The following is a 27501-nucleotide window of genomic DNA, read 5'->3' as shown; positions in this document are numbered from 1 at the left end:
GGGAAGATGTTAAAACCCACAGCAAACCGCTCAAATCAAAGAAAGGGGAAGAATTTAAGACTTGAATTGATTAATCATCAAAGAAGTAATATAATGAGATTTTGTAGCCGTTAAACAGAGGCGGTTGTATTTTTATTTATTTTTTTGTTAAGAAATAAAAAAGGGAGAAAAGTAATTTAAAAAGATAAACTATTTGAGTACTCTACCCTCAAATTTATCATTTTTATTTTTTGGCCATCGTATTTCTATCTATTTCCTTAGGTTATACTCCCATACAATTTTACAAGTTTTGTTTATTCTTTCATAAAAATAAAAATCTAATTAAAATCAAAATAATGTAAAAATATATATTTTTCAATTAAACTTATGTATGCGAATTTAGTTTTGTTCAAATACAGAAATCAGTTACGTTATTAAAAATTTTATTTAGATAAACTTTGATTCAAATTTATATAATGTCTAAAAAATCATCTATTTCTTCTCTCCAGATCTCGAAAACATAATTTTTTCTTCTCTCCAGATCTCAAAAACATAATCAATCCTCGAAAAATTAATAATGTAGTGACCCGAACTTTTTCATGTTTATATATATTAAATGAAATTGATATTTGCATGATTAAATGTTTCCAACATGTTAAGCAATCAAACTTGTTAAGACTTGATTATTTGAAATGGGTGTCATGTTGACAATTGACCACCCAAAGTTGACCGGCGATTCACGAACGTTAAAACTTGTAAAAACTATATGATTGATATATATATATATATATATATATATATATATATATATATATATATATATATATATATATAGTTAACATGATATTATGATAAATAAGTATATCACTAGGTATATTAACAATGAGTTATATACATAAATATGAGACTACTAAGTTAAGAAACTCGAAGCGATATATATAACGATTATCGTTATAACAACGTCTTACTAAATACATATGTATCATATTAAGATATTACACTATTTTTAACATGATAAAATGATAATTATATATATCATTAAGTATATTAACAATGAACTACATATGTAAAACAAGACTACTAACTTAAGAATTTCGAAACAATATATATACGTAACGATTATCGTTGTAATAGTATTTTAACATATATATGATGTTAAGATATATTTATACACCATGTTATCATGTTAACATAACAATTTAACATCTCATTTAAGTATAATAACAATGAATTAATTATATTTAACAAGATCGTTAACTTAAAGGTTTCAAAACAACACACTTACATGTAACGACTAACGATGACTTAACGACTCAGTTAAAATGTATATACATGTAGTGTATTTAGATGTATTAGTACACTTTTGAAAGACCTCAAGACACATATCAAAGTACTTCTACTTAACAAAAATGCTTACAATTACATCCTCGTTCATTTTCATCAACAATTCTACTCGTATGCACCCGTATTCGTACTCGTACAATACACAGCTTCTAGATGTATATACTATTGGTATATTGTCAAACCCCGTCCTTATCCCCCTGGACGTAATCATCAATCTGGTCTCATTGCGATGATCGACTCCAAATAATATCTTTAATTTGAGCTAATGCACAGCGGAAGACTCTATACGTACCTGAGAATAAACATGCTTTAAAACGCCAACATAAAGTTGGTGAGATATATAGGTTTGATGCTAGCAGTGTTATAAATATAGACCACAAGATTTCATATTCATCAACATTTTAATAAAAGTATTCTAAGTTGTTGAGCACTTGGTAACCATACTTAACATTAAATCAACGTCGCATATTCCCTTTATTATGAAATCTCCCTACACCGTACCAAGTGTAGTAACGAAACGAAGTACTGTGCAACCGTTAAATACTGGTCGTCCAGTCCGGTTGGGGTTGTCAGGCCCGATAGATCTATCAACAGGATTCGCGTTTACAATACCCATGTAAATTGTAGTTACCAAGCTACAGGGAAATATGCCAGTGGTACAACTCAACGTAGAATATATATTTTTAGTCACTTGTGTCTATAACGTAAATCATAAAATGCATGTATTCTTATCCCGAAATATTTAAAGTTTAACAGTGGGACTATATACTCACCATACTGTATTTTGTAGTAAAAATACATATAACATCATTGAACAAATGTAGGGTTGGCCTCGGATTCACGAACCTAGGACAAATATATATATATATTAACACAAAATGGTACTCTAACAAGTTTATGTCTACTTATTAGTGATATAAATTATATGTTTCATTAATTCATTTATTTATATGGATATAATAAATTCTTTATTAAAATAGTTTGATAATTTATTTTTAATTATAATATTTATCATTTTTTTTTTAAATGGTACTAATTTATATTAAGGTTTATATGATAAAATAATAATAATAATAAATAGATAAATAACTAAGTAGCCCTAAAAACAATACCGAAGTCCGGGTTCGAACCCGCGACGTCCCGATAACAACCAAAACGTCTTCGATTCATCATCACCAATCATATTTTATACATCACCATTATCATCTCGTTCATAACCATCATCCTTATTATCTTAATATCCATCTAAACTTAATCATTATATAACAATTCGATCCTAGTTTCAATCACCTCATGATCATCTTAATACTTCATCATCATTATTATTTGTGTGTCACCTTCCATGACTATCATTTATCAACCTCATCATCATACTTATCATCATCTAATACTCCTCATCATTATCATACCAAAACATCATTTTAATTATCATAACATCACCTAATCGTCATCAATCGAGAACCATAATCAATTGACATGATCATCATTTTCATTAGTCATCATCATTATACCATCCTTACCATCATAATCACATCCTCACCATAAACATCTCATGATGATAACCGTATTATCTCAACATCATTTCCTAATTTTAATCTTCATCATATTTCATTCAACCATAATCATCACTTTTATCATTTAATTCAATCAGAACTAGAAACTGGATCACAGTCCAAAAGAATGGCACGGCCCAATTAATTTTAAAAGTCCAAATATTAAATCGTTGGTTTCCAATTTACTCCTGCTACCTAATATCAAAAACGAACCCGACATGTGGGTACGTGGAATTACTTTGGCCAGCAACAAATATTGATTAAATAATCAAAGAATTAGCTGGTACTCATCCATCTCTAGACCCACATGTGCACCAACAATCTATATTATGATAACCTTATTCATCTTACCTGCTTCTCATCCATCCATCGTCATCATTCTCTTTTCTTCTACCCTCTTTATCGAAAAGAAAAGAAAATATGGCGATTAGATAATAGAAAGTAAACAGGCGACAATATGGTGTTTATAGCAGGAACAGGTTATAATAGCGGCTTAGTTGATTAGGTGTTTTGATGGAGGTTGTTGACATCGTTCGGATCAGTAACAGAAACAGAAGTAGGAAACATAAGCTGGCGATAGGGCGGTTATACGGTATGTATGGTGGTGTGTGATTAAATGATTCGAAACAGAAATAAAAGTAGCAGTACAGCAGGTAGCTGTAGCAATAAAGTGTGATTGCAGGTGGGTTTTTGGGTTGTTGTAAATCGAAGAAAGGTGGTGTTTGATGGTTAAAGGCCGATGGGGTTTGAGGTTATACTGTACCGGAAAACAAAGTAGAATGGATGGTAGCAGTAGTGGTGATTTCGGTGACTAGTAGATCAAAACGCTATGGAGGTGACCCCGGTTGTTGGTGGTGGGTCGTTGTGGTTAAAACAGAAACGAATAACAGGAAATCGTTCAAGGTGACGAAGGTGGTGATGGGTTTTTGGTTTATGATCACGTTGGGTGCTGAGATGGTTCGTGAGGGTGGAATCATGGTGAAGATGGTGATTAATAGTGGTTTTCGATTTGTTGTAAGTTGAACTCGAATAGGTAGCAGCAAGTCGTCATAATCATATTGGGTTTGGTTTATAATCGATCCAAGTAGGAGCAGTAGGGTTTTCATGGGGTGTTGTAAAGGTGGTGATCGAATGCAGTGATTGATATGGGTTGTCGACAGAAAACGTATGTGGTGGTTGATCATATAGGTGATGACCGGTTTGCTTGTTCATCATAGTGTAAGTGGTGTAAAAAAAATGATGAATTATGTTGAAGGTTGGTTAGGTGACTTTGAAGAATGAAGATATCTCAAATCTTCATATGCATACACATATATATGATAAAATAAAAGATAAAGTAATAATATGTTATTAATAATAATTATAAACAAAAAGAACGTGTTAGTATACTTTTTACAATTTTTAGATATTTGTATCTAAATCATAACTACTCCGTTTTAAAATCGAATTATGACAAAAGATACATAGTACAATTAGGAAGTAATCGTTGAAATTGGAGACAGGTGGATTATATTGGATATATCAAGTAGAGTTTTCTTACATAAGTATCCTATGTCAAATTGTAATGGAATCCTATACCGACACTTTAACACGGATTGCTATATCGTGTCAAGAATATTAAATCGTATCGAGAATTTGGTTAAAATTAGTCGAATTTTTTCGGGTCGTGACATATATACACTTCAATGATCAGCTCCTTAGCAGCCCATGTGATTCATTAAACATGTGGGAATCATCATTTGGCAACTAGCATGAAATATCTCACAAAATTACAAAAAATATTATAAATCATTCATGAATTATTTACATGAAAACAAACTTACACATCCTTTATATCTAATCTATATACCAACGACTAAAAACACCTACAAACACTTTCATTCTTCAATTTTCTTCATCTAATTGATCTCTCTCAAGTTCTATCTTCAAGTTCTAAGTGTTATTCATAAATTCTATAAGTTCTAGTTTCATAAAACCAAGAACACTTTCAAGTTTGCAAGATTACTTCCAAGCTTTCTAATCCATTCCAAGTAATCATCCAAGATCAAGAAACCTTTGTTACTTACAGTAGGTAATCTCTCTAATTCAAGATAATACTCATATTCAAACTTTGATTCAATTTCTATAACTATAGAAATCTTAATTCGAGCAGAAATCTTACTTGAACTTGTTTTCGTGTCATGATTCTACTTCAAGAACTTTCAAGCCATCCAAGAATCTTTTGAAGCTAGATCATTTCGTGTCACTTCTGGTAGGTTTATCTACTAAACTTAAGGTAGTAATGATGTTCATAACATCATTCGATTCATACATATAAAGCTATCTTATTCGAAGATTTAAACTTGTAATCACTAAAACATAGTTTAGTTAATTCTAAACTTGTTCGCAAATAAAGTTAATCCTTCTAACTTGACTTTTAAAATCAACTAAACACATGTTCTATATCTATATGATATGCTAACTTAATGATTTAAAACTTGGAAACACGAAGAACACCGTAAAACCGGACATACGCCGTCGTAGTAACACCGCAGGCTGTTTTTGGTTAGTTAATTAAAAACTATGATAAACTTTGATTTAAAAGTTGTTCTTCTGGGAAAATGATTTTTCTTATGAACATGAAACTATATCCAAAAATCATGGTTAAACTCAAAGTGGAAGTATATTTTTCAAAATGGTCATCAAGATGTCGTTCTTTCGACTGAAATGACTACCTCTTATAATATTGACTTGTAACCTGTATTTCCGACTATAAACTTATACTTTTTCTGTTTAGATTCATAAACTTAAGTTCAATATGAAACCATAGCAACTTGAATCACTCAAAACGGATTTGAAACGAAGAAATGACGGGTAAAATAAAATTGGATAAATTTGCTAGTTTTAGCTACGAAAATTTTGTAACAAATCTAGACTAGACATATCCTAACTAATTTATATTGTATTATACATATTATGAAATCTTGGGATACCATAGACACGTATACAATGTTTTGACATATCATATCGACCCATCTATATATATATTTCGAACAACCATAGACACTCTATATGCAGTAATGTTTGAGTTAGCTATACAGGGTTGAGGTTGATTCCAAAATAATATATATACTTGGAGTTATGATCGAGTCTGAGACTTGTAGACACTGGTTCGTGGATTGATTCGAGATAGTATATATTGCTTTATTCTGTACATCTAACTGTGAACAACTAGTTGTAGGTTACTAACGAGGACTGCTGACTTAACAAACTCAAATCATTAAAACGTAATAAAAATGTTGTAAATATATTTTGAACATACTTTGATATATATGTACATATTTGTTATAGGTTCGTGAATCGACCAGTGGTCAAGTCTTACTTCCCGACGAAGTAAAAATCTGTGAAAGTGAGTTATAGTCCCACTTTTATAATCTAATATTTTTTTTGGGATGAGAATACATGCAGCTTTATAAATGTTTTACAAAATAGACACAAGTACGCAAAACTACATTCTATGGTTGGATTATTAAACCGAATATCGCCCTTCAAGTCTGGTAACCTAAGAATTAGGGAAATGGCTCCTAATTGACGCGAATCCTAAAGATAGATCTATTGGGCTTAACAACCCCCATTCAGGTTATGGATGCTTTAGTACTTCGAGATTATTATACAGACGAGAGGTTCTGTTTTGGGGATATTCTATGCATTAAGTTAACGTCGGTTACCAGGTGTTCAACATATGAATGATTTTTATCTCTATGCAGTTTGCGAAATGCCTGATATGAGATGTGTTATAAAAATGAAATCTTGTGGTCTATTATTATGATTTGATAATATATATGTTAAACCTATAACTCACCAACATTTTTGTTGACGTTTTAAGCATGTTTATTCTCAGGTGATTATTAAGAGCTTCCGCTGTTGCATACTAAAATAAGGACAAGATTTGGAGTCCATCATTGTATGATATTGTGTAAAAACTGCATTCAAGAAACTTATTTTTGATGTAATAAATTCTTATTGTAAACCATTATGTAATGGTCGTGTGTAAACGGTATATTTTCGATTATCATTATTTGATAATCTACGTAATGCTTTTTAAACCTTTATCGATAAAATAAAGGTTATGGTTGTTTTAAAAATGAATGCAGTCTTTGAAAAACGTCTCATATAGAGGTCAAAACTTCGCGACGAAATCAATTAATATGGAACGTTTATAATCAATATGAACGGGACATTTCAAATAATATCGTTCTCAAACTGTTATTTCATTAGCTTAACAATTATTTATTCTAATATAGTTATTTCTTTAACAAATTTGTTGGTTTTCATTAGTATTATACGGAGAACATTTTATTGAAAAGACTAATTCTTTTAATTGTGAAAAACTTTTTATATATATTTTTTTTAAAACTATAACGCACGTGCTCTCATACTAGTAACATACAGTAATAAATAACAATCAATATTGTCCATGTAACTATTTTCTAATTAAATTAATTTCTTCATTTTTTTTTAAAGAAAATTGTATTTTTTTATGGCCCCCTATTTACTTTTATAAAACAAACAATAAAAGCAATCTATAATAATAATTAAATATTAATAATTTAACAAAAAGAAAAGAAAATAAATCAGTATACATGACGTTGAAGAGCCACTTAAGCTAAGATATATAGAACTCTAGTCGGTTAAAACGAAACCAGATTCAACTAATAATCTATTAAGTTATAAATATATGTAGATGACTAGTCGATTTAAAATAAAAAGTATAATTAAAAAATCAATTTTTATTGTTATTTTGATTGAATTATGATCTTTTTGTTTAACCGAAATGAATTCAAATTCATTTTACAGTTTGATTTCGGTTTGGTGTTAGTTTGCTTCAAGAAAAATTAATGCTGAACAAAACGGACCGAATAAATCGAGGATGTGAAAATTTCTAAATATTTTCCTGACGTTTTGAATTGCTTAAGTTAAGTTCGGTGGTTTGGGTGTTAGCTATTGACAGTGGTGATGTATGGTTCACCATCTACTTGGTGGTGGCCACTAAAGGGATCGACTATTAAAGGCAACTAGGTTTTTACTTTTGTTGACCTTTCGGGTGACCCATCACCCTGTTGGTGGTGGTTGCTCGTTATTAAGGGGGGCCAGGGTGGTGGTGATGGGTGTGGTTTTGGTCGCGTTGGTTTTGTTTGAAGCCGTAAGTATCTTGTCTGGTCATTTTTCAGTTGCGCTTTTGGTTTTGGATCGGACGACAATCTCCAACAAACGATCTCCTTGTTGAAGATCTGGTTTTCATAATTAGGGATGAGACGGTTTTTTTTGCGGTTTCGATCTCTTTTGCGGCTGCTGCTCGTAAAGTTTCATGGCGATCATATGTATTTTTTTGTTCTCTGGTTTTTGGCGGTTAGCGGCATTCAGCGTTCTCTCGGTGGTTCGATGTTTGTTGAATGGTTACGGTCCTCCCGGGTTTAGTGTTTTAGATTTTAGACTTGTTTGTTTTAGCCGGTTTTGTTAATTGGTTATCCACTATGTTGGTGGATAATTGTTTGTTTAGCTAAGTAGGCTTGTTTATGGTTTTTTTTTTTTTTTCTATTCATTTTAGGATAGATTTCTGATTTCTATTGATTCGTGATCTTCCCTTATTAACTAGTGAGTTTGAATTATTCATCATTGATTGATGGATCAACTTATTTGGTCTGATTTGATTTTCAAATAAGCTGAGAAGCTTCAAATTCTTGTTCTAAATCAAGTTGCATAATTGCATATTTCACACTTCATCAACTTTATATCGGTTTAATTCACTTTATATCATCACTACTACACTCACCAATTTGGACGACTCTTCAAAGCTACCAGATTGAGGAAGTGATTACGTGTCATTTAACAGGGCATTCAATAATTTCACTGCGTGAATTTCTGGGCAAAATGTTTTTTTATCTGTTTTAGTATATTGAGTTACAGCCTTTATTATGTAGTCCAAGTGTTCGATTAAATGTCTCAAAGAACTCACTCTGATATTTCTCTAAAGAGTATTGTTCCCGGTAGCATAATGACTACTTTAGAGGGAGCTATATCAACTGATTTTGCTGGTAATGTATAATTTCAGTTGCTAAATCTTTCACGTCTCATAAATTTGTTGGCTAATATCTTTTAGTTAAGACTTTGCAGTTATGGTGATCAACTGATCATGCCTGATCAACAACAGATGCTGCTGATCGTGGTAGTGTACATGGGCATTTCACAAACACAACAAAATGAAGATGTGATGAAGAGTTGCACAACTATTAATTTATTCTGCATATCTTTGTGAGTCCCTATTTCAACTTTTGATTGTTTCTTTAATTGGGAGGCACTTGCTTTTACATTTTTTCGCTTAAGTTAGTCCTGTACTATAGGGGATTATCAATAATTAAAGTGTATGTTTAGAAGAATGAATCTAAGTTATTATAAACTTTAGTAGTCTTAGGATGTTTAATTTTTTTTTTTTTTAAAGGCAATGGTCGGCATCGAATACTCTCATTTGCCACGCACGCCCTTTCGGGAGGAAACCCGAATCACATTGCAGGAACCCGATCCTTAAACCATCCCGAGGGGCAGGCGGACCGGGTTTGATTTCTGAATGGATCCGGGAGAAAACCCCCCTGAGGTCAATCTGGAGCTCCATATTTCAGGCAGATTGATTAACAGGATGGGCCGAGCGAGGCTCGAACCCATGACCTAACCCTCGCCCTAACACACAAGGTGTTGGGGATACTGTTGAAGCGAAGCTTCGTTGGTGTCTTAGGATGTTTAATTGAATCCGGGAAACATAAATTAACTCTACTGACCCTTTTACAAGATGCTATTATTCTACTTGTGTGCAAACTAATATATAAGATTCATAGTTCGCAAATTAAACTTAAACAAGAAAGGCAAAATTTGTGTACATCGTTTGGATCTTATCTTTCTCTTTAACAAAGAAAACACAGATAACTTACACTTCCAAATTAGGTGTTAATAATTGAGCATTTAACGTATTCGTCCAATGAGCCTGAGAGGTTCATTAATAATTATATCATCGGAGGATGTTTGCAGAATAGACTCCGCTAGCAATAGAAAGACTTGAAGAGATATCTCCTGTACTAGAATACGGATTTATAGATTCTCCATAAAGATCCGTTTGCATGTTATTTGGGTTTAACAAGTTTGTATCCTCTTCATCACCCTGATGATTAGCCCATGGATGTTGCGCAAACTTTCGTAACCCTTCAAGTTGAAGGGATACTTCTTTCATCGTGGGTCGTTCATCACCCGTTAGATTAAGACATCTTTTCACAAGCTCACCGATTTCTTGAAGTTGTTCTAACGTACCTTCCCTTACAACCCTAGGCTCAAGAATTTGAAACAGACGATTTTCTTTTAGTGCCATGATGAATAACGTTGCTAAGTTCCGTTTGTCTTCTTCTCTTTCCATACACAACGTCTTCTTCCCAGTTAAAAGCTCTGCAAGCACAACTCCGAAGCTATAAACATCACTCTTTTCGGTCAGCTGACTTGTGTTGAAGTACTCGGGATCTAAGTACCCTAAAGTCCCTTGAACAAGTGTTGTTACTTGTGTTTGATCAATAGGGACTAGTCTTGAAGCCCCAAAATCAGCAATCTTTGCAGTATAATTTTCATCTAATAATATATTTGCCGATTTCACATCCCTATGAATAACGGGAGTCGATGTCGCCGAATGAAGATAAGAAAGTGCACCCGCGGATTCCGCTGCTACTCGTAAACGATTATCCCATGATAACCATGTCGTAGTGCCTTTACCATGAATATGATCATAAAGAGTTCCATTGGACACATACTCGTACACCAATAATGGAACTTCGCTCTCTAAACAACACCCCAAGAGCTTTACCACGTTTCGATGGTTAACCTGAGTTAAGATAATCACTTCATTTATGAATGGTTCAATTTGGGCTGCATCCATTACTCGTGATTTCTTGATTGCAATGACTCGTTGGTCTGATAAAATGCCTTTGTATACAGTCCCGTAACCACCACGACCCAATATTCGGTCTTCTGAGTAATTGTTGGTCGCCTTTTCTAACTCTTGGGCGGTGAAGACTTTGGTTGAATCGACGTTGCCTTCGGTAGTTGTAATTCTTTGTTTAAGTAGCAGACCACCATTTTGGTGAAACAATTTACGTCGGATTTTAACAAGGTTCCTCTTCTTGAAGAAAAAATAGAGCCATGTTATTCCCACTAAAATGGCCAAGAAACCAAGCCCCATACCTACATGTTAAAACATCAAATCAAGTAAACTGAATAAGGATGCGTCTAATAAAACTGAATGATTAAGTCTTGAATAGTTCATAATCGCTTCAAAAGTTTTGAATGAAGATGGTTCTCAATGATAATAACATATTTGATAATCATTTTGAATTAACAATGTAAATGATGTACAAATCAATGTTGCATGAATAATAAGGGTTCTTATATAATTTAAAGAGGATATTCCATAAAACCAAATTTAAGTGCTTAATTCTTACGAGAGCATCAACTCCAAATGGTTCACCAATTGATGTTGAACTATTCAGCATCATATGTCATTCACAGGTCAGAAACAAACTGGTCAAATGCTGAATGGCTCAACATTCATCCGTTAGACCATAAAAGGTAACCTTAGAATTCCTAATGGCATATTAATTTCCCATAACTATTTCAATAACATAATTAAATAATTATTCTTCTGTAATTACAAATAGTTCACAGTATGCATAATATGACCTATGATGTTGTTTTACCGTTTCATAAAATTTTAATACCCAATTCATATGTGGATCAATGAAAACTGGAAATGAGAGACAAGTTGAAAAACACAATTTGTCAATCTTGTACCTAGAGAGAACTTGATAACCGGAAACTGTGAGTTTATCTTAGTACAACCATGTCCGTTTTTCAGGCCATCTCCTTCGTAACCGACTTTGCAACTGCACGTATAATTTCCAGGAGTGTTAGTACAGATCCCACCACAAAGATTATTAGGATCTTCACACTCGTTGATATCTGTCAACGTCAAACACAGAAAATTAATCAGTAATGATACTGAAATATGAAAAGTTCTCCCTGAAATAGATCAATCAAATAATGTAATTAATCAATTATTAAACTAACCTTGGCAACCTGGTTCAAGATATGGTTGACCCTGATAACCCTTATTGCAGATGCATCTGTAACCAGGGATCCCTGTATCCGAATCGACACATTGACTATTTGCTTGACAAGCTAACACACCTGCACTTTTAGCCTCACTACAGCTCAAGTTCCCCACCACCCAATCAACCAACCTTGGAACAGTTTCAATGGTCCTGTTGATGAAGTTGGGATCTTTAAAATCCGATACCCCACGGAATATAAACCTTTCGGTCTCACCTAAAAACGAGTACGTACAAGGATCAAAAGACCAGATTTGGGTGTGGTTATGAAGCATAGTACCAACAGAAGTGTAATAATACTGAATTCCCTTTGGAATAGATGTTTGACAACATCCGACCCCCGAACATGATCCGTTGACCACCTCTTCAGGATTTGAACACAGTGCAATGCACCCGGTGGTGTAGTTTTTTTCTAATGGGCCAACATATAACGCAAAATCATCACACCCAATTAAATTGAATGTATTTTTTTGCGAAAATGAAAAAGGTGAATCCAAACCAAGATTTGAGATAACAGGGTTGTCAATTGTAAGGTTTCCTAGTTGATTGTAACATTGGTTTGCGACTCTGTTAGCGACTCGAAAAGTATAGTCTGTGAATTCACGGATATCTAGATGGCCGATTAAGACCTTGGGAGGGTTGAAAGTGGTGTTGCAAATGACTTCGAACCAGTCGCTTAAAAAGCAGCCTGGACCGATACCAAAAGGATATGGGATTGTTATGTTTCCACATTGGCTTTGACAGCCGGGTTTCGCTACGTTGGCAACCTTTGTGATGGTGATGACATCACCAGGAGTGGTGGATTGTGATATAGAATGTGTGATTAGCAAGGCAGACAATAAAATAAACAAATGAATGTTTGTTATGAACTTCATGGTTCTTGAGGAGGAAGCTAGATGAGACCAATTTGTTTTGGGGGCCTATATAACAAATAAATATAAATATGGTGTTAATAAAAACTTATATTAATCAGATAAACCCAAATTCACAAGTTGACTTTATATGAGCAATCTTTGTAAGCAGTTGACTAAATTATACAAAGTCAATAGAGAATAATCACAGCAAATTAAGTACATCATTCAGCACAAGAACCGGTCAACTTTCTTAGCATGCTGACTTGGAACTTTAGGTGATATATGTGATCATTACATTCTCGAATGTTTTGTATTATTGTTGGTGCAACATCGTACGTATGGAAACATCGAAAAGTCACATAGGTAACATGAGCACTAGAATCAATAGCTAGTGGGATTACTGGCTGATCTGCAAGAAAACTGCTACGAGTGCATTAATTGAAAGTTAATTAACACAAGTTTTGTTGATAAAAGCAGGCCAAATTGTTAAGTTTTGTGTAAAAATTTTTGAAGATGCCCAAATTTGCATCTGGGAGTGGTAATTTATTTAGGCAAATCAACGAGTTATTGTTATTGATGGTTGGCTTGTTGTCAACTTCATATTTTAATAAATATTTTTTTAACATAATTTTTAAGGTTATCGTTGATTATATGCATAAGAGTGTTGTATATAACGCTTAAGTATTAATTTTAGAGCAACTATTATTTAAGCATATACCATTTAAGTATTGATACTCTATTGAATTAATTGCATATCATAAATATTTCTTTTTTTAATATCGGTATTCTTTATATAATTTTGGTATTAATGTTATTTGTCACGGTTAATTATAAATATGAAATTAATTTATATATGAAATATAAAATGAATAAACTTAGCATCTTATCAAATACTTTTTAAAAAATCCTAATCCTAATAATAATAAGAGTAAATTATACCATTGGTCCACGTGGTTTACCAAAATTTATACTGGTAGTCCTTTCCTCCTTAAAATTATACAGGTAGTCCCTGTGGTTTGATAAATGTATGGCGTTAGTCCTAAATTTGATGCCATGTAGATAGTTAACGGTACAAATTAATTAACGTTAAGTTTAGGACCAGCTCCTTATATTTATCAAAGTACATGAACTATTCGTATAATTTTGAATAAAAAAACTAGTTATTTCCTCTTTTCTCACATTCATCTTCATATTCATCATCTCAAAATAATAAACCATAAAACTTCTCTTCATCATTCCAAATTAAATGAAGTCTAATTTTATAAGGATAAAATTACAGTCACTATGTTTACTTACAATTATATGAACCTTAATCTCAGTGCCCAACAAAAGTTCCACTTTAAGGATTTTTGTAATCAATCATACAATTTGTAGGCGAACCATCCAAATATTAAATCAAAGTCAACATTATAGTCTTTGACGTATTACGATTTTATTTCAACCACTTTTATTTGTGTACCAAAAAAACAAAACCCGGTTGATGTATGCTGAATATCCACATGGGTCATAATAAGCAATCACACAACCCCAGCATCTCGAAAACTAATAGATGACCAAATTTGATATTTTATAATGCTAAAATCTGACATTCTATTTTGTAACAATTTTGTTATATACAGTAATTTTATAATATTATACTCATTTTATATAACCAATAAGCAAAAGTGAAACCAATAACTGTGATTAGCAAAATTAAAGTAACATGTAATTGGGTTGAAGATCAAGATTATTAAAATTAAGGTTTATGTAACTGAGATGATGAAGATGAAAGTTTATAAAATTAGGTTTTATAATTTTGAGATGATGAAGATGAAGGTTTATAAAATTAGGGTTCATGTAATTGGGATTGAAGATGGAGATTTATAAATTTAGGGTTTATAACTTTGAGATGATGAAGATGAGAAAAAAAGGAGAAAACTAGTCCCTTTCTTTTCAAAATATACCGATAGTCCACGTGGTTTGATATATGTACGGGGCTGGTCCTAAATTTAACGTTACTTAATTTGTCTCGTTAACTATTTACATGACGTTAGATTTAGGACCAACGATGTGCATTTATTAAACCACATGGACTACTGGTATAATTTTAAAAAGAAAAGGACTACCTGTATAATTTTGAATAAACCACAGGGAGCAATGGTATAATTAATAATTAATTCTAATAATAATAATGGTAACTTGATTGTAGTTGTCAAGCTAGCAATATTCTCTTAATTAATAAACAGATTCACTAGTATAGTATATTTAATATTTAGATGTTTGACATATTCTACACAAGCAAAGAAAATACACATAATTGCAATTATTAATATGTAAATGATGTGATTGATAATTTCCTGAAAATTTAACTTATGCCTATATTAACCTGTTACTTTAATTTGACTATTTTATACGGAGTATTTTTTTTTTATAATTAAAGTTATTATTCCTCCACTCCCAATTGAGTAGACTTTTGAGAATTCAAAAGTCAACTGTCCAAGAAGATTAATCTGAAATCTAACATCTCATATTCTACAAAATCGGCCATTTTTGTTTTGATATTGAAGCCCTTTTTTGTGAGATTTATTAATTATTAAATGAAGTCATTAAAACATATTTTCACCATACTAACAAACATTTCTATTTGATATTATTATCAATCAATATACACAAACTTCACTCACATATGTTATTACATGTATAAAGTAATACCTGTTTCTGATTTAAGGGAAAAGAAAGGATAGCAGATAATTACAACAATTATTGCCAGATCTCGCACCAACAACGCTAACGACTCACACATGTAGCTGGAGAAACAGGAATATACCGAAAACAGAATTTAAATGCGCAAGTCAAACAAAATCGGGGATTTAATTATGCGGAGAAGCTTGAAAACGATTCTGTAAAACTTTTGACCTAGTGACTGTGTAACATTTTTCAAAATGTATATTAGTGACTAGTAGCTAACGCAGTCACCAAAAGGCCAAGAACAAGAAATGGTTGAGCACTAGCCTGGAATAAAAGCATTAAACAACTTCATTAGTTCCAATATTTCGGACATATTATCATCTATCATCTAATAATCTAAATCAAAATAATTATAACGCCAATTTTAAGAAGCTATAATAATGGCAAAAATCATAGGCAACAATACTATAGCAGTGAACTGCCAAACAAATTTTTCCTTAATATTATCAATGAAACTGAGCGAAAAATAGGCCACACATTGAAACTGACATGCTTACAAATATGTTTTAGAGGGTTTATATAGAATATAAAATTTGAAATTAAATGATTTAGAATGATGTTCAACTTCATAACAAAAAACAGACATTTTACGGAATTGGTAAAGGCTTGACAATAAAGGTCAAAGCGCATACGTCATATTATGTGATACCTGATACTTGACATCATATTTAACTGGATCTTTGAGGAAGTACTTAAACTGCATCAAGAAACAAGGTTGGTATCAAAATTTTGCAATCTTGGTACTCGTCATGAAGTTAATGACATTTTACTAAACAATATTAGTAATTTAAATTGTTGATTTCAAAATTTCAAGTTCTCATGAGATTGATGAAGAAAGTGGTACTTTAATCAACTCTAATGAGATGAAGATTTAGCAAGTAATATTCGTTACCTGAAAGAAGATTTGTGGAGCAATTAACCCAACGAGTGCTAAAGCATAATACGGTTTACCAGATCCTAAAAGGTAACCTGTCACCAAAATTGCATAGTATTTACTAGTTAGTTTTTGTTAATAAGGATAACTATAAGTTCACAGTATTTGAACTATGAACACCAGACTCTCAATTGAATAGTAAATATGAATTATAAGAACAATAATTGAGAGAACACGATATGAAGATATAAGAAAGACTGTTGGAGCTCGACGGATCTTGGGATCGAAGGTTTTCGTGAATCGTTGACGTTCGGGATCGAATGGGTCGAACCGGATCCTTTTGGACCGGATTAGATCGATGCCTAGAGTCTAGATTCGACTTGTGTGGGTTTTTGGGACGGGAGGAAAACGACCGGGAGCAGTGACGGGGTGTGGAACGATCAACAACTAAAATGAACAAGGCAACCCGTATATATATTCTCAGGGAGACAGTCGGTCGACTGTCTCCAACATCGGTCGATTGATATGACAGTCGGCCGACAGTCATGTTTGCCTCGGTTGATAAGAACTCGGGATTTATATGCACCAACAAACTCCCCCTAAGACCTAGTTCTATCAACATTTCTTCTTAACTCGGACATAAACACCACCAAACTCCATTGAGGATCAACATACTCCCCCTAGGATGTGGCATTACATTCTGATTTACTTGAATTCCCTTATGCACCAATAAACTCCCTTATATGGCACATATTTTCTCTACTCGTCTTCTCTCTTCATCTTTATCCTTATCATATTCCAGTGACAATTGCAAGTCGATACAATTATCAAGAAATACAATTTGTTGAACCTTTAAGTAAAATCTCTTTTGATACTCGGAGACGTATACTCAGCAATCTTCAAAGCTCGACAGTCATTAGATTAACCCTAACTTATGACTGTTGTGACTTCAGGTTCTTCAATCTCTTCAAATCTTCTTAGAAGCAGCGGAGTCTTAAGATTTGACAATGTTTGGCCCATAAATAATCAGACGCTTCTGATTATCCCACAATAACTTCTATTTTCTTCAAAAGCTTCTTAACATTATAATCATCGAGACTATTAATTAAGCAGCTTTATTCATTTCTTTCACGTACGCCATTCCTTCATGTTCATCAGAACTCCCGAAGCTCCAACTTTAACTTCTTCTTTCAGTTAACATGGCTCGTACGTATATCAACTTTGACAAAATGTTGGTCATATAGACATACAGTTCAAACAAACACAGGTTTAACCATTTTGACTCAACATTTTTCATATACATTCAAAATTCAAATCACATTGTTGTAAACATTCAAAACTTTTGAATTTTCAAACAGCAAAAACACTTATTGCTTTTCAACAAAACTTAACTTCAGTCTGACACGTCAGTTTCATCTCACATGAGTAACCAGAAAAATAAATAAGACCGAAAATATTTTTGAATTTTCTAAAAATTTATGCTAAAACATACCAAAAATCTTTTTGTTTTGCATAATATGAATGCATGTATGAAAAGTTGATGCAATTACACTAAAATACTAACAAATATTTTAACGGAAACAAAATCACATATTTCTTTTAATATGTTGATCTTAACATGGAATCAATACTAAACTGTTGTAGCAAATCATCATCGTTCAATTCTTAAGATTAAGTACCTACAGATTAAAACTCTGATTATAGATATCAAGTCACATTAAGCTTTCATATTCTTTCCTCATAGACATTTTGATGATCACGTTGATTAATTACTTTAACATATTTCTATGCTAGATTAGATCATCGAATCAGTCCTCATTTGAGATCGCACGATGTATCAGGTAGTCAATTGAGCACTAAAGTCCAGACGATGTCCGTTATCACTAGCACATACTTTTGATCTAATTGATCAGGAGGTACTCTCACAGTATTTTGAATATTTCTGTCAGCCTTGGGCTTCTACCTCAACCTATACCTTCGATTTAGATGGCTCGGGTAGATCTCATAGTATTTGAATATTCTGAGATGTGCATACACAACTGCTATAAACCCCATGCTTTTCATCTGTAATAGCATAACTTAGAGTACATATCTGTAAATATATTTCTAACTTCTTGTCTTAATGGGTATATCGTATATCACAGGCACAAGGATGTTCGGCAGTTCAAAGTGAACCCCTGGATCAACAATCCAAGCCACGCGAGAGCGGCACACTATGAATGAATTGAGATTTGAGCACATATCTTCTTTAATTATGGGAACTCTCCTCATTATGGGAACTCTCTTCATTATATTTCTTCTTGATTGATTTTGACTTGAATTCTTCATCTTTGAACATTTGAATATTGTTTTCATCTTGTTAAAGCTTGACTTGAACTTTATGCAGATGCTCGTTGACTTCATAATTACTTTGGATGCTCAAATCATTCATAGGTGTTCTCCCTTAAAGACAAGGACGGCCCGTGATGGTTGGATATACTTTTAAACATTATTTTCGAAATATATTTACCTCTATGTAAGCTAACCTTTCTATATTTGGATTCAAGCATTACGAGCCGATAGAATTTGATATACAATATCTGTACAAAATATCCTCACCTTGTATTGATCACTTGAATATCCCAATTAGTCGTTAGACTCAATGGTAGAGCAAATTTTGATTATTGCTTGGGGATATTCAACGCCAAATATGTCCAGTATAAATCTCAATAGGGAATACCCTCACCTTCTGTTGATTTCCTGAACAATTATTTCTAGAATATGCACACGTGATAATTAGGTGACTACCGTTCAACCGCTGTAAATCTTTCCATGATTTCCTTATCAAGATATTTACATGATTATGAGTGTGATCATCTCATTCTGATGATTGAGTCATAAGGCTTAATGGTACTTGATATGAATAATCATTGATTTAATCTATACTACTTATTATTCGCGCCAAACGATAAACATGCAAGTTTAGTAATACAGTCATCTCCCAACGTGTTGATCAAGCAACTCAATTTTTTGATTTTCTATTTTTGTGTGTTTTTCATTTTATCATCATTTTTTTTTTTTTTTTTTTTTTTTTTGTTACCATTTTCTCCCCCTAAAATACTAAAACCGAAAATCTTTTTGGCTTTTTGGATTTTATGCAATCAAAAGATAAAATGCAATGCATAAATTTAAACTACCTAACATGCAAATGTACAAATATAGTAAAGAAAACATAAAAAGAGTTGGTTACTCATTTGACGTTTCGTTTCTGGGACGATATCACATTAATTCAAAGTGGGAACCCAAGCCCGAATGGCAGTGGGTTTCCCGTCGACACCAATAACCTGCAGATCCACCCATTTTCCTGTGGATCCCCACGATGTCGTAATCACATCATCACCACTTGTACTATCACCTCCATCAGACTTAGCTTTCCAAACCTGACGCTTAGATGGCGATTGTTTACGATAAACAATTTTCGAGTCAAAGTTAGGAGGTGTGGAAGTTCTGAAAGTTGGGGTGGAAGCACGTTTCTTAATAGGAGAGGCTGAACGATTCTTGAAAAATCTATTGTTCTTCCATTTTGACCTAGACAAATTTTCATTAAACTTTTGGTTCAGGTCAACCTTCCTATGTGGTGTACGCAAGTAGTTCGGACACTTCCAAGCAACATGTCCATATTCTCCACAATCAAAACATGTCCTACGGTCTACAAACTTTCTAGGACGATGAGTCACTTTCTCTTTCAAAATAGGTTCCTGAGTAACATTTCTCCTATGCGGCGGTACGTATCCAGTTTTCACATTTTGACTCGGGAGAGGTACCTTTGGTAATTCTCCTTCATTAATAAATTTAACAGGATTGGTCACATAACTGTAATCAGGTTTAACCTTTGGTTTCGATTTAGATCTAGAGGATTTGGGTTTGGAAGTTTTTCTAAATTCTGACTCAGGTTTTTCAACAGGTTTTTGCGCAGGGGTGGGATCTGATGTTGTTAAACCTAGAGTACCAGACTCATCCTCAGAAATCGAATCTTTAACAATTCCATCAACTAACTCATGGGACTTACCTAGATCTTTCTTAAAAAGCTTAGGAGTCTCAACCTTCTCAGTCTCTACAGATTTAGCACTTAGGATTTCACTAAGACAAGAATCAGAAGGTTTATTAATGTACTCATTCCTAAGAGGAGGAGGACATTCATTATAACCTAAACCCTTTTTACCATCATTCTTGTTGTAGACAGTATAGTCAGTGACATATGACATTCGCTGCCAAGTGTCATTTCTAGCCTTTTCTGACTCATACTTAATCTTAAACTCTTCCTTTTCTCTCTTAGCACATTCAAGTTGATTTAAGTACATCATTATGGCCTTTTGGTCACCTGAAATTGTGGCTCTTAAATCATGAACTTGACCTTCTAGAGTTTTGATTGTCTCCCTGAATTCCTTCTTATTGTTAAAGTGAATTAAATTAGTCTCATACAGGGATTTCATCTCTAGATAACTCGCCTTAAAAATATGAAGCTCCCGTTTTAACTCGGGACAGTAAACACAATCTAAGGGGATTCCATTCAGTTTAGAAACTATGCATTCCAGTTTAGCAATCTCACGTTTATGACTAACACAATCATTACATACAAAGGAAGGTTCAGCATGTACCTTAGAGCTGCTAGATGCATCTTTCATGAACGTACTATTCTCCTTAGCGCAACTGTCTTCTTCAGATTCTGAATTCAATACTGATTTAGTGATGACCGCATCCTGCTCAACATTATCTGACTCATCAGCAACAGCATTCACAACCGGCTCTTCAACTCTGGATGAAGACGTATCATTTATCTTAAGATCTTGAAGCATATTGCTTATAGCATATTGTTCTAATATCTTCTCTCTCAACATGGAAATAACTGAATTGAGAGTGAGAACAGTATCTCTAACCCAAGCTCTCTCTTCAAGTTGCTCAATGCATGCATTCCATTTCCTTGGCAATCCCTCTTTTAGAACTTTTACAGCCTTATCTTGTGTCACCTCGATTCTACAATTTTTCATCTCGGATATTAAATGACAATATCTCGTTATCGTGTCCTCTAAAGTCTCGGTACTCCGTGCTGCAAATCTTTTCCATTCCCGTTTCAACGTTTGTCCCTTATTTTCCTTCATTTCGTCACACGAGTAAAACATATGAATACTTTAAAATCTGACAAAAAATCGCGAAATTCCCAAAAAATAACCAAAGATTAGAGATTTTAAAATTTTGGACACAAATTTTGATCCTTCTTTCTTTCTCTTCTTGTCCCACGTGTATCACCAAAAACCACAAGTAATTAAATTACTTTGTTTGCTTACTTTGCTTCTTGCTCCTGTTCTATGTCAACAAGCACACAAGTGGGATCCATCTCCTTATTTCTTTCAATTATTGACCAATACAAAATAAAAGGAGTCCACAAATTTATTTATATTTATATTAAAACAAGAAAGTCGTTTTTTTTTATATATATATAACAAAAATTGAATTAAAATAAAAGAAGTGTAACTAAAAAAAAAAAAAAAAAAAAAAAAAAAAAAAAAAACTTTTGTATGATTTCACCAATACCAATACTTGCACCTTTTTATTTTATTTTTTATGTGATGTTGATCAATACTCCAAAAAAGTGTGGTCCAACTTGCCTCAAAGTACATCAACACCAATCTCTATCTCTCTCGTCCACGTCTCAACAAAGAATAAAATAAGAACACCAAGGATGGTCCCCACAAGAATGACACTTATTTCTTTGTTTGACAACAATCCAAAATGAGTCTCACTCTTATACTAAAACCAATAATCCAGTGAACTCATGCATCTATTTAAGTCACAAGTCTATTAATCTCCTTCCCACAACTGATAATTTCCACATTCAATACTAATCTCTTGTTCTTTCTTTTTGTATCTTCGTGACAAAACAAACACTGTTACTTCTTCTTCTCAACACTTATCAAACAAAAATAGGTACCTGCAACTTACCTAAATTGTTATATATATATTTTTTTCAGAAACACAGTCGGTCGAAGAAGAGAGACAATCGATCGAGGATTAGACAGTCGGTCGACTGTCGTATCGTTAGTTGGCCGAGGTTCGACGTCAAACAGGTTATTTGGTAAAATATCAATCGGTCGATTTGGCTTTTACAATCGGTCGAAGTGAGGTGACAATCGGTCGAATTGAGAGTGACAATCGGCCGAAGTAGGTTGACAATCGGCCGAAGTAGATTGACAATCGGTCGACTTTAAAAATGACGTTTTCTTGGTGATTTTGCAGAAAATGGCAGCGGGTGGTGGTGGTTCGCGGTGGAGGAGACCCAAAACAGCGAGTTAGGACTTGAAAACTTGCAGAAAGGTACGTGACACGATTTAGAACACTTTTGCTCTGATACCACTTTGTTGGAGCTCGACGGATCTTGGGATCGAAGGTTTTCGTGAATCGTTGACGTTCGGGATCGAATGGGTCGAACCGGATCCTTTTGGACCGGATTAGATCGATGCCTAGAGTCTAGATTCGACTTGTGTGGGTTTTTGGGACGGGAGGAAAACGACCGGGAGCAGTGACGGGGTGTGGAACGATCAACAACTAAAATGAACAAGGCAACCCGTATATATATTCTCAGGGAGACAGTCGGTCGACTGTCTCCAACATCGGTCGATTGATATGACAGTCGGTCGACTGTCGTATCGTTAGTTGGCCGAGGTTCGACGTCAAACAGGTTATTTGGTAAAATATCAATCGGTCAATTTGGCTTTTACAATCGGTCGAAGTGAGGTGACAATCGGTCGAATTGAGAGTGACAATCGGCCGAAGTAGGTTGACAATCGGCCGAAGTAGATTGACAATCGGTCGACTTTAAAAATGACGTTTTCTTGGTGATTTTGCAGAAAATGGCAGCGGGTGGTGGTGGTTCGCGGTGGAGGAGACCCAAAACAGCGAGTTAGGACTTGAAAACTTGCAGAAAGGTACGTGACATGATTTAGAACACTTTTGCAATTTTAGTTTTATTTAAAACAATACTCTTTTTGACTTTACAAACCAATGTTTGAACCGGAAAAAAACTTTAAAAATCGAATTTTTATGACTCAAAAACGAATTCACGGATTGAACGATCGATCCTACAAGCCTTAAAGCTCTGATACCACTTTGTTGGAGCTCGACGGATCTTGGGATCGAAGGTTTTCGTGAATCGTTGACGTTCGGGATCGAATGGGTCGAACCGGATCCTTTTGGACCGGATTAGATCGATGCCTAGAGTCTAGATTCGACTTGTGTGGGTTTTTGGGACGGGAGGAAAACGACCGGGAGCAGTGACGGGGTGTGGAACGATCAACAACTAAAATGAACAAGGCAACCCGTATATATATTCTCAGGGAGACAGTCGGTCGACTGTCTCCAACATCGGTCGATTGATATGACAGTCGGCCGACAGTCATGTTTGCCTCGGTTGATAAGAACTCGGGATTTATATGCACCAACAAAGACAATGTTAATCGTGCAAAAGGGTGCTTTACAATGATAAACCGTAGCCCTATTTATACAGAGTTAAACCAAATCTTGAAGATTTGGTTTCCTAAACTACTTGACTAAAACTTAGGAAAAGATAAACTTAAAACTAACAAATATTCTAAACAATGCAAAGTTTATCTTCTAGAGATAATACAGAATCAAAACACAATCTTCTTAATATTTAAACAAATCTCCAGAATTTTCCGTAGCTTAATCATCAAGTAATCAAAACGTTGACTTTATCAGAATCTGCAACTTCAGACTCTAGGACTCCAGACTCTAACTCCTGCAAAACACTTTGACTCATCAGATCATTTTTCCAACAATCTCCCCCTATCTGATGATGTCAAAACCACCTGTTCACCTATTCCTTCAGTTTTGCATACTCCCTTTCAATCAATTTGCACTTGCTCTTCATAGACCTGATATTCTTCAACATAGAAAGCTTACTATACAAGTGTTTTAACAGCTGCACCCTGAAAGAAGTTGTCTGCTGTATTTTACATCTGGACAGTAAGCTGATCAACATATCAATGATAGCCCCTTCAAACTGATCACACATAATTAACATCCTTTGATTTCCATTTGTCTTGATCATCAAAGCATCCAAATACTCAACATACTTATCATCAACAAACTCTAAATGTTCAGGAACAACATACCTTTTAACATGTCCCTTAGCTCTTCTCTCCTTCATAAACATTCCACAAAATACCTCATAATCCTTAAAACTTATAAACCCTTCTTCAAACACCAAATGTACCAGCATATAACCTCTCTTCAACACTTCTTTCACAACAACTTGATCTCCTGTATACTCCTTGATACACACAGCTATGCCTTTCCACTCACAAAAACCCAAACGAACAATTTGATTTATTTTAACTCTTAATCTCCTATCTGGTAAATGTGTCATTGTTAGAAGTAGAGTTACACCTTCAAATTCAGATTTATCAACCTCAACCTTGACAACATCACCTTCATATCTTCTGAATCTAAATCTCTTGTTCATCTGAGCCCTTAAATCACCATCTGCTCTTTGAGTAGCAGCAACCACAACAGCACTAGAACTTCCCTGAATATCAACAACACCACCAACCATTTGAGTATCACCAACACCTCTATCAACTATATTCTCCCCCTCAACCTGATGCTCCCCCTCAATTTGAGCTCTCTTTGATTGCTCCCCCTCAACACTTGCAAAACCTGCATCTGCAGTACCTGTACCTGCATCATCTGACCTCTTTCTTTTCTCCCCCTTTTTGACATCATCTAAAGGCAGAGAAGATATGACCTTCCAAATTTCTGATTATTGATTTTTGAGGGAACAAATATCAGAAGCAAACCCAGTAAAGCATTGTCTCAGTTCATCAACACCAACCATCCTTTTCTCCAGCTCAGCCAACCTGTGATTAATTTCTGTAACAGACCCTGAACCACCTGCACTAGACAACCCCTGCATATCCCCAACCAACCTCCTTACCTCCAACAGCTCATCTTTTGAAACAAAATTATTATTAAAGTTAAGATTATTAATCTTAGACTGCACACCAGAGAGTTTGTCATCAAACTCCTTAGTCAACTTGGTCAAAGCCTGATGTAGGCCAACCATGGTGACTGGTGCCTCAGTCTGAGAAGTAGTGCCAGAAGATAAGGGTAGGGTTGGTATGTCCTCACAGCCTTCCTGTTGAAAAGTAGGGCGATCTTTGGACATGGAAGGATTTGAGGCCTGTATCTCACCCTGTGACATGAGTGTGATATTGACAGCCTGTGCAAGTAAGTGTAAGGATGGAATATTTGGAGTGAGTAGTGGCAGACTTAAGTCTGGGGTAGCAGTTGGCTTGGTCATTGCAGTAGGTTGTTGAATTTGTTTATTTGAATCCAGGATTGGGACTTCTTCATGTAAGTCAACTGAGTGAGTTTTCTCAGCGACTGTAGTGTGGGTATCCAAGCTAACTAACCTACCAGGTTCAGGCTGGGTTAAAGCACTCTTCTCACCAACCTCTAGCAGAGGTGGTGGAATAGTACATACAACACTTTTCCTAGTGAATTTTTGAGGTGAATTCACAAGTGCTGTAGAATCTAAGGTTGTAGATATGGTGGTATTCTCAGTATGAACTGGTGGGTTCATAAGGTGGGTTGAGTGGATAATTTGCTCAGCAGCAGTGGGTGAAGATGGGTTAGAGTGAGGTGGGATTTCCTCACCCATGTCTTCAGCCTGCTCTGTTTGTGGAACATCACCAAAAAGGCTCTCGTTACTGGTTTTAGCCCCAATAAGGCTCTAGTGTGCGGTTCATCCGCGGGTTACAAGCTTGTGTATTCAAAGTTGTTCCCTGTTTCGAAACAACCACACGTCGAGTAAAATTACCGAGCCAACTAAACCCGGTGTCGGTGTAGGGCGGAAAAGATACTCGAGAATGGCAATTTGTACAATCAATTCAATTCAATTCTGGGGTAACAACTCATACTTCGATTGCTCAGAATCTGCAGGTTGGTCTGCACGGTCAAGATTGATCCAATGCATTATAGCAAAAAGTTATCAAAAAGATTGACACAATCATTATCAAATTAATACTCCTGACAAAAATTTGCAAAAGGTTACCATTAATTCCCTTCATTAATAACAAATTTGACCCTTTTATTTTAGGAAATAGAATAAAGAAAAAAAAAATTAACCTAAAAACGAAATTTAAAAAAAACTTTATTTGACTAAAGAATGAAACAAATTTATATACAAAAATACACTTGAGTAAACTTTCCCAGACTCTGAACAATATTACGTCACCCAGACCCTAAGAAAATAATTCAGACTCAAGAAATATCATCACTGGACAACATTTCAATAGATGGATTTAACATTCCAAGTTGTCCAAGCAGATAAAAATGCCTTTCTTCAGGAAGTGCCTTTGTGAAAATATCTGCCAATTGAATATGCTTTAAAAACACTTTGCCCTTTTCAACACAATCCCTTATAAAATGATGTCTGATTTCAATATGCTTGGTTCTGGAGTGAAACACTGGATTCTCAGTAATAGCAATTGCACTTTCATTGCCACACATTATTGGAGTTTTGGTCAATGATAACCCAAAATCCAAAAGTTGATGTTGCATCCAAAGTAACTGAGCACAACAACTTCCTGCAGCAACATATTCAGCTTCTGCTGTGAAAGTGGCCACTGAATTTTGCTTTTTACTGGACCAGCTCACCAATTTTCCACCTAATAATTGACACCCACCAGAAGTGCTTTTTCTGTCTAACTTACAACCTGCATAGTCTGCATCTGTGTAACCAATTAGATCAAACCCTGAGTCTTTAGCATACCAAAGACCCAGGTTAGGGGTACCTTTTAAGTACCTAAAAATTCTTTTCACAGCTTTATAATGAGACTCCTTAGAATCTGACTAATAACGTGCACACATACATGTAGCAAACATTATATCAGGTCTACTAGCAGTTAAATATAACAAAGATCCAATCATACCTCTAT

The 27501-nt window shown here is 34.3% G+C and overlaps 2 protein-coding genes across 2 annotated transcripts in view; both read right to left on the bottom strand.

Moving 5' to 3' along the window:
• Positions 1–9878: 9878 nt before the first annotated feature.
• On the bottom strand, positions 9879–13961 carry LOC139845672 (wall-associated receptor kinase 2-like). The gene is made up of 4 exons (XM_071835922.1): positions 13878–13961; positions 12012–12972; positions 11736–11903; positions 9879–11129 (listed from the first exon to the last, which is right to left on the bottom strand). The coding sequence occupies exons 1-4, from the start codon at positions 13959–13961 to the stop codon at positions 9916–9918; spliced, it is 2427 nt and encodes an 808-aa protein (XP_071692023.1). The 3' UTR covers positions 9879–9915.
• A 1551-nt stretch (positions 13962–15512) lies between these two features.
• LOC139882427 (chlorophyll synthase, chloroplastic-like) overlaps positions 15513–27501 on the bottom strand; it is a 186322-nt gene continuing 174333 nt past the window's right edge. The window contains 3 exon segments of the mRNA XM_071866751.1: positions 15513–15897; positions 16283–16330; positions 16526–16602. Of these exon segments, the coding sequence (XP_071722852.1) occupies positions 15835–15897; positions 16283–16330; positions 16526–16602 (188 nt within the window). The 3' untranslated portion in view covers positions 15513–15834.

The sequence above is a fragment of the Rutidosis leptorrhynchoides genome, chromosome 1 (assembly GCF_046630445.1).
Source record: "Rutidosis leptorrhynchoides isolate AG116_Rl617_1_P2 chromosome 1, CSIRO_AGI_Rlap_v1, whole genome shotgun sequence".
NCBI lineage: Eukaryota > Viridiplantae > Streptophyta > Magnoliopsida > Asterales > Asteraceae > Rutidosis > Rutidosis leptorrhynchoides.
Note: the sequence above shows the minus strand (reverse complement) of the source record. Positions and strands in the feature narration are given on the sequence as shown.

Coding starts and splice junctions, on each gene's coding strand:
- LOC139845672 (XM_071835922.1), bottom strand. CDS start 13,961: ATGGCATCAAATTTAGGACTAACGCCATACATTTATCAAACCACAGGG. Junction 12,973..13,877: donor TAAGGAGGAAAGGACTACCA/GTATAAATTTTG, acceptor TTTGTTATATAG/GCCCCCAAAACAAATTGGTC. Junction 11,130..11,735: donor GGTTATCAAGTTCTCTCTAG/GTACAAGATTGA, acceptor TTTAACATGTAG/GTATGGGGCTTGGTTTCTTG.